Source organism: Eulemur rufifrons, chromosome 18 (assembly GCF_041146395.1).
Source record: "Eulemur rufifrons isolate Redbay chromosome 18, OSU_ERuf_1, whole genome shotgun sequence".
Taxonomy (NCBI): Eukaryota; Metazoa; Chordata; class Mammalia; order Primates; family Lemuridae; genus Eulemur; species Eulemur rufifrons.
The window spans coordinates 56,920,280-56,934,966 of NC_091000.1; the positions used below are offsets into that span (position 1 = coordinate 56,920,280).

General features: G+C 40.6%; 1 protein-coding gene across 4 annotated transcripts in view; it reads left to right on the plus strand.

Annotated features, from left to right (window-relative positions):
- The first annotated feature begins 5,465 nt into the window (after positions 1-5,465).
- DTNBP1 (dystrobrevin binding protein 1) overlaps positions 5,466-14,687 on the plus strand; it is a 127,771-nt gene continuing 118,549 nt past the window's right edge. For 3 of the 4 annotated variants that reach the window (XM_069493133.1, XM_069493134.1, XM_069493131.1), the window contains exons 1-2: positions 5,466-5,686; positions 14,178-14,231. Coding sequence is in view for 3 of the 4 variants with exons in the window: in XM_069493134.1 (XP_069349235.1) it covers positions 5,631-5,686; positions 14,178-14,231 (110 nt within the window). In the remaining variant the exon portion in view is untranslated. The remainder of the gene's footprint in view (positions 5,687-14,177; positions 14,232-14,687) is intronic. The other variant, XM_069493132.1, reaches the window with a different exon arrangement.

Here is a 14,687-nt window from a genome sequence, read left to right on the forward strand (position 1 = left end):
GAGATGGGACGGCAGAGATGGGATGATCAGAATCATCAACTGTAGTTGAACAGCAACGTCATAACAAAAAGTTATGACACAGGGTCTGTTAGTTGTCTGTGGCGAATGTATCTTGCTCTGTAAACCTGTATCTTTCTCTTGCTCTATAATCCTTTCCTTCTTCAATAAACCTCGTTTTGTGCTTACCTTGCTTTGGGTGTGTCTAGTCATTCTTTGGCCAAGAGCACACCCAAAACTGACATTTCAGACTGCTGACCCGACAATTCTTGCCCATGTTTTTGTATGGTTTGACCCTGCAACCCTGGTCACAAGTAGACTGGGCCAGGGACCAGTACTTTGCCTACAGGCAGACACGCATAACCTGGGGTGGCCTGGTACAGGGACTTTGCTTCCGTGAGGCATTCTTTGCTAAAAGAGGGAGTGTTTTTTCCCCTTGCATGTATTGAGTTGATAAACTATAGGTAATGATTGTCTCAATCTTTTCTCTCTCTCTTTTTTTTTTGCTACTAATTCTTTTTTTTTTTTTTCTTTTTAGAGACAGGGTCTCACTCTGTCACCTAGGCTGGAGTGCAGTGGCGTGATCATAGCTCACTGCAGCCTCGAACTCCTTTCTCATCAGCCTCCCAAGTAGCTGGGACTACAGGCAAGTGCCAACATGCCCAGCTAATTTTTAATTTTTTTTGTAGAGACAGGGTCTCGCTATGTTGCCCAGGCTGATCTCAAACTCCTTGTTACTAATTCTTATTAAAGAGTTTCAGTTTGTTGTTAAATTCTCCCAATCAAAGATATTTCTATGCCATAGTAGTTCAGAAGATGTAATTTTTGAGATATACTCTCTTAGGGGAAACCATTTATTTGTAAGAGTATAAGATGTGGTCTCCTTATTCATGTAGCGTCCCTACACTTTGATGAATGGATTCACTTAGCTGTTTATCAATATTTTATAGACCATGTGGATCCAAACATAGATTAACAAAAAAATAAAAGAGGTTTCCTCCTCTAATGCATGGTGTAGTACCTTTATTTTTTTTTTCATGCAAGCAAAAGACAAGAGTAGGCGTCCAATTATTTTGTTATAGTGGAATAAAATTTTGGAACTCAAATAGATGCAGCTGAGATGCCATTTAACTGTTCTTTCAGTTTATCTCATGTAAAATACTCATTCTCAAGTTTGCTGTCCCCAGATGGAACTCCAGACAGTGCTTGCCATCTAGGTCTATTAGCTTCTGTCTTCAGACCTTGATGTCCTCGGCCCTACTTCTCTTGTGTTTTTCAACTGTGCTCTAATCTTTGCTCCCATGAGTTGGAATTCCCCTCCTCTGACTCCCTGGTTTCTATCTCTGCTTTCCTTTTCAAAATGCCATGCTGATGTAACCTTTCCAGCTTTATCTAGCTTTTCTTATGATTAGAAATACTCATTTCTTCATAAAAAACATTTAGAGCTTTAACATGGATTCTTCCGGCATCTTTATACTCTTAAAAATTAAAGATGTCAAAAATATTTGCCTTTTAGCTTTTAAAAAAATCACAAAGAAGTTAATAACCACACGCTGTAAATACCTTTATAAATCTAAGTTAGGTGTCTGTCACTCAAATGATTATAGTGCCTTTCCAATTACTCTAAAAGACCTCTGCCAATAAAGTGGCGTGAAATCTTCTGGGTCCTACAGCCTCTTCTTTAATAGCAGCTTCCCCTGTGTTCTAATTCTACCAAATCCTCATTTATCACTCTGTCTACGATAAGAATCTATTGAGACAGGAAACCCCCTTTCCTTAGCGAGTGTCATGGAGATGTGCTTCTCACATGTTAACGGGAATATAAATCACCTGGTGATCTTGATAAAATTCGGATTCTGATTCAGGAGGTCTGGCTGGGGCCCAGGATTTTGCATTTGCAAGAAGCTCCCAGGTGATACCACTGCTGCTGGGCAGGGAAGCACTACCCCAGGGAATATCTTAGCAGCTTTGGTTTTCACCCCAAACGTTCTATCACTGAAGCTTTCCCTGCACTCAGCTAATACGCTCTCAAATCAATTCTCCACCAATGCCTGAATCAAGATTAGACCAATAGCCTCCATACTGATGTCGGTTCTCAAACTGTACTTCAAAGCTTTGTTTTTTTCATTTTGCCAATCAATCTTTCTAGTTTCTGGCTGATTAATGTCACTTATGTCGACATAACATGCCACATGCTTCAACTCTTGGTCCTTAATCATTCCTCCTGAACAACCCATGTGCAGCAATAGTCATTTTCTTTTTTTTTTGAGACAGAGTCTTGCTCTGTTGCCTGGGCTAGAGTGCCGTGGCGTCAGCCTAGCTCACAGCAACCTCAAACTCCTGGGCTTAAGCGATCCTCCTGCCTCAGCCTCCCGAGTAGCTGGGACTACAGGCATGTGCCACCATGCCCAGCTAATTTTTTCTATTTTTAGTTGTCTGGCTAATTTTTTTCTATTTATAGTAGAGATGGGGGTCTTGCTCTTGCTCAGGCTGGTCTCGAACTCCTGAGCTCAAACGATCCGCCCGCCTCGGCCTCCCACAGTGCTAGGATTACAAGTGTGAGCCACCACACCTGGCCTTCATTTTCTCTTTAATTACATTTTTTTAACATTTACTTTTGTTTCTTTATAATAGATGGTCTTTTATTGATACTTCTTGAACTTTCACTGTTTTTGAATTTAATAGACATGATGTTAAGAATGTGCATAAAACATCTCAAATGAAGCACAAACATGCCACTAATAAGCAATGCATCAGTCAAGACAGAAATGATTTGGCACGACTAGTAAAGCTATTTTTTAGTGACAGGTAGAGTCTTTTTGCACTGAGTTGGAATCTATGAAACTTATTAAATTGAAAGCTTATAGGGAGAGGAGTTTATTTAATTGAATAAAAGAAAAAAGATTAAATATTTCCCAGTACCTGTGGTTTTCAAATTTGCTAGATACTAAGGAACCTTAGTCTAGTCTTTATAGATTTGACCATTGGATCACTTACTTTGTACCAGGAACTATTTCTGAGAGGTAGAAGAGGGCTCAGTAAACAGCACCCCTCTGTCTTACCTTTGTGAACCATCTGAGAAATAAAGAGTCAGCATAGAGTCCAAATATCACTTTTATTTCAGGGAAGGCTGATGAAGCACATGGTCTATATTCATGGGCAAGCAGACCTCCTAATACTGAACCTCAGATTAAGACTTGCCCACTCAGTCACCAAAAGCATTGGGTCACCCTAGCAGCCTGTCCTTATACGACAGAATGAATGCTCTTTGTTGGATGAAAAAAAGGAAAGGATACAGGACCAAGATTCTTATTTCCCATCTCACTAGTCATCATAATCACCTGCTCTCCACTAGGAAAGGCTGGGTGTATTATACTAGTGAAGAAGCTTCCTCCACGTGAAAGAAAGCATCAAGAATGGGGAAGAGGTGTTCTCCAGCCATAAGCCAAGCACTTTATCTTATTTAATTCCTTCAACAAAACAATCAGTATTTATTGGGTGTCTGCTGTGTGCCATTTACTGCTGTAGGTGCTGGGCTTAACAAGACAGGGGCACTTCACAATGGGACCTGTACTTGTACCGCCCACCTGACTCCCTCATCCAATTCCAGCCCTATCAGGGCCTGTCTTTATTTAAAATTTTGATATTTTGTTCATCACATTTTTTTCACTAATTTTAAATGTTTAAACATTGTATTAAAATATCGCTTATCTTAATCACTGAGCTTTTGGGTTCCCCCTTAAATTTTGTACCAGAGGTGAATGCCTTATTTGCTTCACCCTAATCCTAGCCCTGGTTTTAAAATAAATTTGTAAACAAATAAATTAATAAATAATTGTAGTAATTAAACAAGTATGAAACTTTCTAATGTGTAATAAGTTGAGAAACAGGATGTGTGATAGGAAGGGACTGGGTGGGTAACTTGAACAGTCATCTTGTCAGATGTTATTTAAGCTGACACCTGAATGTCATGAAGGAGGCAACTTAGGGACGGTTTGGAGAAAATCTCGTGAAAAGGCCTCAAGGTAGAAATGAATCTGGAATTTTCAAGGAATACAAAAAAAAGGCTAGTATGGCTTGAGTGCCAAGGACATGATAGGTGAGTAGTAATCAGTTTGGATAGAGTGTCAGAAAGGATTCAAATTTTAGGACTTTCTAAGCTGGGGTAAGGAGTTTGAATTTTATTCCAAGTGCACAGGAAGCAATTGGAAGATTTTAAGCAGGGGAGCAACATGATCTGATTGATCTTTTAAATAATTCTCTCTGGCTGCTGTGTCAAGGATGGATTACAGAGGTGTGGATGGCAAAAGAGTAGAATCAAGGAGAACTGTCAGGGTTTCTAGTGAATGATGATGGTGCCTTGGACTAGCGTTGATTATACTGAAGAAGTAGAAAGGTGAGCAGCTTCCAAAATACTTTAGAAATGAAGTTGATTGGATTTGATGGGTTAATATGGAAGATGAGGAAAAGAGAAACACCAGGGGTTATTTCAAGTGTCTTAACTCGAGCAACTTGGTCCATGGTAGTGCCACTTACTGAAATGCAAAAGACAGGATGAGTAGGTTAAGAGGTGAGTATGCAATGAAATTTTCAGTTTTCTGTACATTGGTTTGAGATGCCTGTTGGATACATGTTGACAGTTCACACAACTGGTATGAACTGAAAGAGAGAGGAAGGACAGGGCTGAAGGTGGAGATCTGGGAGTCATCAGTGCCTTGATAGAATCACCTGGGGAGAGAGCACATTTGGAGAAGAACAGGAGCTGGGATGTATCCCGGGGAGCAGCGTGGAAATAGGAGAAGAGGTGAGGGGGTAGGGGAGAAGGGAGAGAGGAAGTATGGAGTGCTTGAAGGTAAGAGAAGAATGTGTCTTAGGGATGGCATGATAAACTGCATTGGGAGGCACTGAGAAGTAAAGAAAAAATCAGAGAAGTAACAAGTGTTACTGGCAACACGGAGGCCACTGGTGACTTGCAAGATGCTATCTCCTTCGTGTGCAAGGCACAAAAGTCCGATAGGGCTGGTTAAAGAAGGAGCGGAAAGTCAGGATGTCGAGACAGTTGACTCTTATTGCCATTTTATGAATGAAGACACCGAGGCTTGGAATGTTTGACTATCCCACCCAAGGTTAAAGCCAGTGGGGTCAGATCCTGGACCCAGATCGATAAAATGACTTGTTACAGGGAGGTGCAAGCTATCAATGCTGGAAATTTATCCACCCTCTTCCAAACCGTAAAAGAAGCCCTCAACTTAAGTCATCCTTCCACGATGCCACTCTCATTCCAAAGGACTGGCATAGCCTAGAAAAAGGCCCAGCAGCTTCTCGCCTTCTGAGCCAAGAGTGAAGGCCCGCCCCTTTTCCGCGGCCTGAGCGCGGCGCGGCCCACTGCGGCTGCGCGGGCCCTGCGCGCGGCGGGGGCGGGGCGAGAGCGCGCGGGCGGCCAGGCGCGCGGGGGGCGGGAACGCGGAAGGGGTTGGGGCTGCGGCGCGGGGGCCAGCGCCGGGCCGGGGGCGGGGCCGGCCGAAGGAGTGCGGGGCCGCGGGTGGCAGGTGCTGCGGGAGGCTGCTGGGGTCGAGGGCAGCGGCAGCGGCGGCGGCCACGCGAGGCCTGAGGAAAGGAGGCCGGCGGCGGCGATGCTGGAGACCCTGCGCGAGCGGCTGCTGAGCGTGCAGCAGGATTTCACCTCCGGGTGAGTATACAGTGGGCGACCGAAAGGGACCCGCTCGGGATGCCCCCGCTCCCGGGTCTGGTCCCGTCCCGCCCGGGAAAGTAACGAACTTCCCTGCGTCCGCGCGTCTGGTGGCGCAAAGTAACTTAGGTCCCGTCGGGCTGGCGCTGACTCGCACCCCAGGACCGGGAGGCGGTCGGCAGCGCGGCGGAGTGCGACGGGCGTGTGTGAGACCCGCGTGTGGGGGACCCCTCCGCTCCCCTCCCGGCAGCATCAGCCGGGCCGAGGAGGGGAGTCATGTGAGAGGCGGTCGTGCCTCCCGCTTCCGCCCGCGCGGGACGGTGGCCCTGCGCCCCCTCGTTCCCTGCAACGCCTCCGGGACACCTGCCTTCCGCCCACCTGGAGCTGGGCCCTCCGCCCCCTCCGCGGGCCCGGGGTTCGCCGCGCGCCTCAGCCTGCGTGGGCCGGGACCGAGCCCTGCGCCCGTCTCAGCTCTCAGGTTCGGCTCGCCGGCCTAACCCTTGGCGAGGCTGGCCGCCTCTTCCCTTCAGCGTTTTGTGTCTACCTTTGCCCCGGGTTTAACGCCTCGGTGAAGGAACTCTTGGGCAAGAGAAACAACAGAACTACACCAATGCTGTTAGTACCCGGTGGTTAAGAGCACAGAGGTTCCCTAACTTTGCTTAGAATCTCCTGGGAACGTTCACAATCCCGATGTCCAGGTCACACCTTTTACCAATTAAACCAGAATGCCTGGAGATGGCGTTTTAAAGCCCTCCATGTGATTCCAATGTGCAGTAAAGTCTGGGAACCACAGGCCTGGACTCCGGCGTCAAATGTGGGGCGTTCACAACCAAATTGTTTTAAATTTCTAACGGGAAGATGTTAGCCAACATTTTATCTTAGGGGACAAAAATATTTATACTGTTTTCCTATTGGGTGCTGAATGGTAACAGGCTGTCAAATGCTTTAGTGCTTACCACATATAAAAACATTTTTGTTAGTTTTTGGTGTTCTTTAGAATGTTAGTTATAGATGTTCTAGGAGGCATTCATTGATAAGTGTGCTTGCATGCATGCATGCATTTTTTTCTCCTGATAAATTTAGAAAAAGTAACTTAAGGGTGTAAATTATTGTTTTGAAAACTTTTAGTGTGATGCTGAAATGAGAGTGGCCATAGATAAACCCATGTGCATACACTACTGTTATTGCATCAAGGAATTCCTTGAAGGCTTAACAGCTGGTCTTTGGGTAGTTACTCTCCAGCTCATAGGGTTGCCTCAGAACCATTCATGTTACTGGTCTTTGCTTAAAAAGATCTTACCTAGGATTATGGACTCTGGACTGGGCTCAGGACTGCCGAAGCTCATAGGGTTGCCTCAGAACCATTCATGTTACTGGTCTTTGCTTAAAAAGATCTTACCTAGGATTATGGACTCTGGACTGGGCTCAGGACTGCCGAAGTCCAAACCATCCTGGGAGATCCGGGTAACCCAAAAAGTTTAGGGTTCAGTTAGGGAAAGGTGCCAAGGGGATCCAGAACCCCTTGGAAACTAACTTTACTTCTTGAAGATGCCATATGTGTAGGGCCGTTTTAGAATTAGGCATCCTGAGAGCTTCATTCCATTTAGCTCCTTTGTTGGCTTCCTCCTTGTCACTTTCAGCTGACAAACCACTGGGCTGTCAGTGTGTGCCATTAACCTATCATATGGCAGAGAAATAACTCATCTCCAAGTGATGTCCGTTTCCTAGTTGACCAACACCTCTAAACTCTGATGTTCACTTTGTTTAAGGCCTTGATTTCCTGCACTATTCTTACTAAGAAAAAAATCCACCTAATCTATTTTATTAAACCCTTCCATATTCAGCTTGAAATCAACCTAATTTACATAACTGAATATTTTTGCTTTGCTGAGAAAAGATGAAATTAAACATAGCCCACATATGTTTATTGAGTGTAGGCAATGTGGCATTCAAAGATGAAAGAGACATGAAGTGGCTGAGATGGTGTGCACCAATAGTTCCAGCTACTTCGGAGGCTAAGGTAGGAAGATTGCTTGAGCCTAGGAGTTTGAGACCAGCAGCCTGGGCAACATAGCAAGACTGTCTCAAAAAAAAAAAAAAAAAAAAAAAAAAAGATGAAAGCAGCATGCTTCTGGCCACCCAAAACTCTCACATTGGACCTGGTATTCCTGTAGAACACTTGGGAGCAGAGCAAATGTTTAGAAGCCAGAGCAGCTGCCTTTTAAAATAGTTGGAAACGCCAAGTGTTCAGGTTGCCCCAGGGAATCAGCTGAAGGCCTGGTGCCTTTCTCAGCTCCTTCAGTGTGACCAGTGTCCTACTTGATTACACCCAGAGCACTCAGAGCTGCTCTGCTCATTTTCAGTTTTGGAAAATTCATATAACTGGAGCTTAACTCTAGGCAAATTTACTTATTATTATTATTATTTTTTTTTTTTTTGTAAAATCGTCCTCATCAGTCTCATAAGAGAATGTCACATTAGTGGTTAAAGTGTGTCCAATGAACACAATGAATTTCTACATTCCATTCAAACTTAGCAAAAAATGCAACTTACCGTGATTCTTTAAGGGAAGTGTAGCGATCACTGGTGCTTTAGGGGGAACTCTGGGTTGTCCATGGACTTATGGCCTTTTTAATAAATTTTTATTCATTGTAACAGTATGTCAACATTGAAAAAAACTAGTGGTTATATCACAGTCTTTCTGCCTTAATTGGATGGCAGGCTGGCACAGGACTAAAGGGCATTGGGTCTCACCAACATTTTTTCCTCTCACCTAAGTGAGTTCTAATTTGATTAAACTCAGAATCTATTCTTGGAGCCTTTTGGAGGGTTCACATAGAACATTCATTTTTTTTTTTTAGGGATTTGCTTGAGCTCTGAGGGGAACTTTTGGACATTCTGAAGCATGTGTTTCAAATCCACACTGGTCTTTGATTTTTACCTTTTGAGCAATTATGACTAAAGCCTTCAGGATTGAGGTACTTAGGCATGCAAAACCCTTCAGGGAACTGAAAATCAGATTTACTGAAGGTTTATAGCTGCCTGTCACAGGCTGGTATTTCCTGTTAGTAATAATAAACCTCTGGGTTCCTGTGGTTAGGGATAAAAAACCTATTTATTGTTGCAGCTAGATAATGATTTTCTGTCAAAGCCTCCACTGCCCCTTGACCTCTACCTGCACTCAGTAGCCTCATTCTCTCTTCCCTCCATAGTATCAAAACCTGCACAAAGGAGAGGATCCAATAATCTAATTCATAGTGTGTTCAAATGGTGACACTTTGCCTGAAATGTCGACTTTTCCAGGATTACTAACCTTTTTAATGAGGAGGAAAAAAATCTCAATATTCAGCTGGCTTAAATAAATATTTACTGAGTTCCTGCTAAGTGTCAGACACTAGGCTAAGCATTCAAAGTGTCCTTTTTTATAGTAGCTTAAAAAAGATTTGAGAAACCATGTGCTTAGTTTTGCCTAGTTTTTACTCAGCAGTGTCTATGTACTGGGCTAGATCCTGGGGCTACAAAGTTGACTAAAATAGTCCTTGTCCTCAGGATGCCCTAGACTGGTGGAAATGTAAAGCAAAGCAGAATGAACTGAATGTTAGATACAAATGGTGTGGTATCTGAGCCCAGGGGAAAGAGCCATTAGTTCGGATGCCTTTACAGAAGGCATCAAAGAGTAAGTGGCTTCTAAAACTGGCCTTGAAGAATGAGGAGAGATTATGATAGATTTGGGTAATGGCATTTCAGAGATGGAAGCAGTCCTGGGAGATGAAGCTGGAAAGGAAGTATAGTGCCTGAAAATAGAGGATCTTCAATGCTTTGTTTAATTAATTAATTAATCAAATATTTATTGAATGCTTACTCCGTGGTAGGCACTATTTTAGGTGCTTAGGACATAGCAGAGAACAAACCAGACAGCATATATGATCCCTACTCTCATTCTAGTGACAGGAGGTAGAATATCTAGAAGGTCATAAATTCTATATCTAAAAATCAGGTTAAGGGGTAAATAGCCTACCTGTATTCCTGGGGAAATATTTCTGTATTTCTGGAAAGATGACTTGGGAGGCAGTGTGATAGGAAGATCAGGGAAGGAGAACATGGAAATTATTTAGGAGGCTGTAATTATGGGCCAGGTGAGAGAGAATGAGGCATTACTGATAGAAATTTAAAGGAGAGATTGGATGTGACCGGCACTGGTCAAATTTGTCAGCAGTGACATGTGGAAAGTGAAAAAGGTGCAGAAATTGAGAATGTTAATTTGGGGGTATCTTAGGTTAAATGATGTCATATACCAGCATAAAAGTATTTAAGAATAGGTTTGAGAGAGAAGGAGCAGTTCACAGTGAATTTGCTGTACAGTAGCAGCTTGACATCTGAGAAGCAGTTGAAAGTTTCACATGCACTCACGAGAGAGGTGAGAACTTGAAGGAGTGTATTTGGGGTTAATTAGGGTAAAGATAGTCTAGATTATTCTCCCTTTTCCTGAGTCTGTGCAGCTTTTGTTTGAATTTCTTGGGCTTTGGACCTGAGGGGTCGTTTGCATTTTTAAGTGTGATCAATGCTTTTGCTTTTCCTTATCTTGTTTAAGGTGGGGGGAAGGGAATTGATAAATACTAAGGTGAAAATATGATAGATTATGGTTAAAAAGGAATTAAGCCTTATGACAAAATATGCTAATTAGTATACTTTTGTGGTGTTATAAAGCAATCATCATCTTTTTTGGTAGCTGATGATTGTAAACAGTTGGAAATTGAGGTGCAAATAAATGAAATGCCATCTAGGTCCCCCCATACCATTGAGTCAGCCAGCAGATCTGCTTTCATTTATTGTGGTGCTCAGGGCATCATTCTGATTATCCACTTCTTTTTACACTTTTTGTCTAAGCAGTTTTGCTAATCACCTTCATTTCTTAGTAAGATGCTTCCATTTTAGAATTTTCTACAAAGCTTGAAGAAATAAATGTGCTGGTGTCAAATTAAGGTTAAGTCTTTGGAGCCATCTAAAAATAAAATTATTGAACTGTTTTGGTGAATTTGAGGTTTAGTTCTTTGAACTTGAAAGTTGTCTTTAGTAGAAAATAATTGACAGATGGCTCACTTAAGTCTGTATATTAATGTGCTCACACAGCAGCACTTACGTCTTCCTGGAGGTGTATGGTATTAGGGAGAAGACTGAGAAGGGGGCTGGGCAAGCCTTTTATAGGAACTGGTGCATTGGGAACCTGTACTGTATTTCACCCTGGCTCAGTAATGTAGTACATAGTTTCTCAACTTTCTTGATGAGGATAATTTTTATTATACCTTTCATTTGAATTAGCTCTGTGGTTTCCAGATGTCAAGGTCATATTTGGAATTTTATTGAATTCACAAGAATTCAAATCTTTATGATTGTGTATAATGCTACCATTTTACATTTGAAGAAACTGAAGTATTCTCCCTAGGTCAGCATTTCCTTCCCAGCATGCCATGATACTGTGAGATTGTAAATAGACGTTATGAGTAGGTTGTTTCCAGCACAGGGACTGTGTGAGAAACTTGAGTTATCCTGAAATACAAATGGTAGGCTACTTTCACATGAATTCTGGGTTTTCATTTTATATTTTAGAGACGACCTTTTTGCTTTTTTGCTACTTTGTTAAATATATCTGACCTTTTTTTTTTTTTTTGTCTTAAGAATAATAGTTGTTTTACCTCTTCATCTTTTTCTCTCCTGACCTTTAATAACTGTTTCCAACTTTCCTCTGGCTGCTTTATGTTTTCTCCCAACAGTTTCTATTCTGAATTTTGGCACATTGGTGATTTATTTGGAAAAGAGTTGGTGTGAAAAGATGAATATCTGTAAGACTTTTTGTTCCTAAAGAAATTTTGTTTTTTACAAAGTTTAAAACATACACAAAAACAGAATAATGCTATGAACCCCGTATATCCATTTCTCGGATTCAACAATTTTCAGATATTGCCACATTTGCTTTGTATACATATTTGTAACATAAATCTCAGACTTACCTATTATATCTCTGATATGTCAGCTTGCATCACTAAAAACAATACAGACATTACATAAATGCGATGCCAACATCATAACTGATAAAATTAACACTAATTCTTTGATATTATCAATTGTCCAGTCTGTAATCGGATTTCCTTGGTTCTTAGAAATGTCTTTTTACAGTTGGTTTGTTCCAATCCAGATCAGATAAGTTCCACACATTACATTTGGTTAACGACCAATTTTTAAAACAGATGGTTGTTAAAGTGTAACATGGGGAAGCTCTTATTGGATCTTTCGATGGTTTTATTTTCAGCTGCCTGTAACACTCCTTCTTTCCCTTTTATTCCAAACTAATTTTTTTTCTTTTTTGATGGGGGAGAGAAACTTGGCATGTTACAATTGAGAAATTAAAAGTTTCTTTTAGGAATAAATGTTTGAAATACCAACTTAGAGATTTGCTAGATCATATAATTAGAGTAATCCAAATAGGATTTAAGGACTTCCCTTTCACGCTTAGCTGGGTAGAATTGTCCTGAATCACTAAAAATAATCCTAGAATCATTGTGAGTGTGATGTACTGCTGTGTATAACTATCCTAGGAGAATTTTGTCTGGGATGTCACAACTAAGTGCCTTTCTCAAATTCTGGAGTGGAAATAGTAGAGCATGGCCATAAAAGATATTTTCCCCTAGCTTTTGCTTAATTTTGGTTTAAACTAGAATTACTAGTTTCCAAGATAAACTTAGAAATTTATGTTGTTTCTCTGGGACAGATTAGATTTTTATACAGTTTCCTAGACTCATCTAGAGAGATACACATGCTGGTTTTGTATTAAAAGTATTGCTGAATATTTTGAACATTGTAGAGAAAATCTCATTAACATTTTATTTTTTGAAAAAGATCTGAGAGCAATATGAAACTCTTTGTATGAAATTGGCATTCTAATTTGGTTTAAAAAATACATTTGATCAGAAGTCCCCTTTTGGTGCTTAACAGGCATTATTGAAAGGAAAGATAGAATCCTGTGTTAGGACCTGTGTGTATAGTCACAAAGATTGTATGCTGTACAATGCAGGGTTGAGGCATTCATGGGAGAGTCAGCTTGTATGTTAGGACCATTTCTGGTTGATAGCAGTAAAGTGTCTTGAGAGGAAGGAGCACCTATTTCTATTTTTACAGAGACTTTGTAGGGGACTGTGTTTCAGTTACTATTTAGAAATGAATATTTGGTGGTATAATTAAGAAGAATGTATGCAGCAATATCTCATTTTATATGAGATTATCTCATACTTTAGCACTATCTATTACAGAGTACACAGCCAAAAGAAAGTAAAACCAGGCCAGTGAAGTGAAAATAAATTGTATAGTTTATGGATGCATTTTGTATTTAGAAGAGCCTATAATTTAATTTTATAGACGTAGTTCTAGCCCATTTATCTGTTTTCTAGCTCAGTAATTTAAAACCAGCAAATAGAAGGAGAGGAGGCTGCTAGCAAAAACAGTAAGTGATAGCTGATAACCAGATGACCAGTGGTGGAGACAAAAATTTAGAAAAAATAGACACAAGAGCCCAAACAAACACAAATGAAACTACCATTGATTTGTTGGTTCAGGTTAATAAATGAAGATGCATTTCTAGCTCAGAAGCATCTGAGGAGAGTACTGTTTTGCTGCAAAATGCAATCAGTAGTGTTGTGTTTTTGTTTTTGTTTTTTTTTTTGAGACAAGGTCTTGCTCTGTTGCCCAGGCCTTGTCATAGCTCACTGCAACCTCAAACTCCTGGGCCCAAGTGATCTTCCTGCCTCAGCCTCCAGAGTAGCTGGTACTACAGGTGTGCAGAACAATGCCCAGCTAATTTTTCTCTTTTTTGTAGACCTGGGGGTCTTGCTATTGCCCAGTCTGGTCTCAAACTCCTGGCCTCAAGCTATCTCCCCAGCTCAATCTCCAAAAGTGCTAGAATTACAGGCGTGAGCCACTGTGCCTGTCCCGTAGTGTTCTTAATAATGAGCTAGAGTGATCAGAAAATGTTAAATGGGATACACCAAGTCCTCTTTGATGAAAGAAGTTTGTAATATATTTTAGAAAACTTTTTAATCAATGAAAATTTCAAATACTATGGGTGTTTAAAGAGATTTGAATGTCTGGGATAGTATCTACTTAATAAAGTGTGCTGCTTAGATCTCTTTGTTACCTACTGAGTTCACTTATGTGGACCACTACTTTTTGTAAAGATGCCAGATAAATTAGGTTTCTCTGGTCTGATCATATTTAGGAATCATTGTTTCTATAAAAGGTATTTGGGGCACTTAGAAATATAAAGGTATTTGCTACATATTTTCCATTTGTGGTGTCTAACATGGTAAAAACACAACTGTTTGTTGTTTACAGAGGTGCTTAATTTTTGCTAAAAAAAATTAGCTTATCTGATGTGAAAATTTATGGCTGAAAAATATCTTGACATGTAAAAATATTATATTTTATACTTGTTGAATTATAGGCTGAAGACTTTAAGTGACAAGTCAAGAGAAGCAAAAGTAAAAAGCAAACCCAGGTAAGCTTGTGCTAAGATTTTAATTTACCATGACTTAAATTTCACACAACTTTTGGTTGTATTCATAAGAGTATAATTACTTTTATGGGTTTTAGAGTACATCTGACTACAGAACAATTTATTGATTCTTTCTAAATTTTGTAACAGGAAAATTTTCTGATAAAATTGTGAAATGGTATAATTGTTTTACTCCATGACAATCAGTGGCTATTGTTTCATCACAATTAATTTTTAGTTTTATATTAAGAGCAAAAGTCCTGCATTATTGAAAAGCAAATTAACAATGAAATCATACAAGTGAGGCTTTTTAGCTATGTTACCTGTTTTATATGAAAACAAGAGTGTATTGTGCTGTTTTTAAAATTTTTTTAAACAAAATATGTGACCAATATTCAGTTTCAATCTGGGGATGATGAACTTATTTATTCTCATGTAGCATTACATTAAACTGTTTAT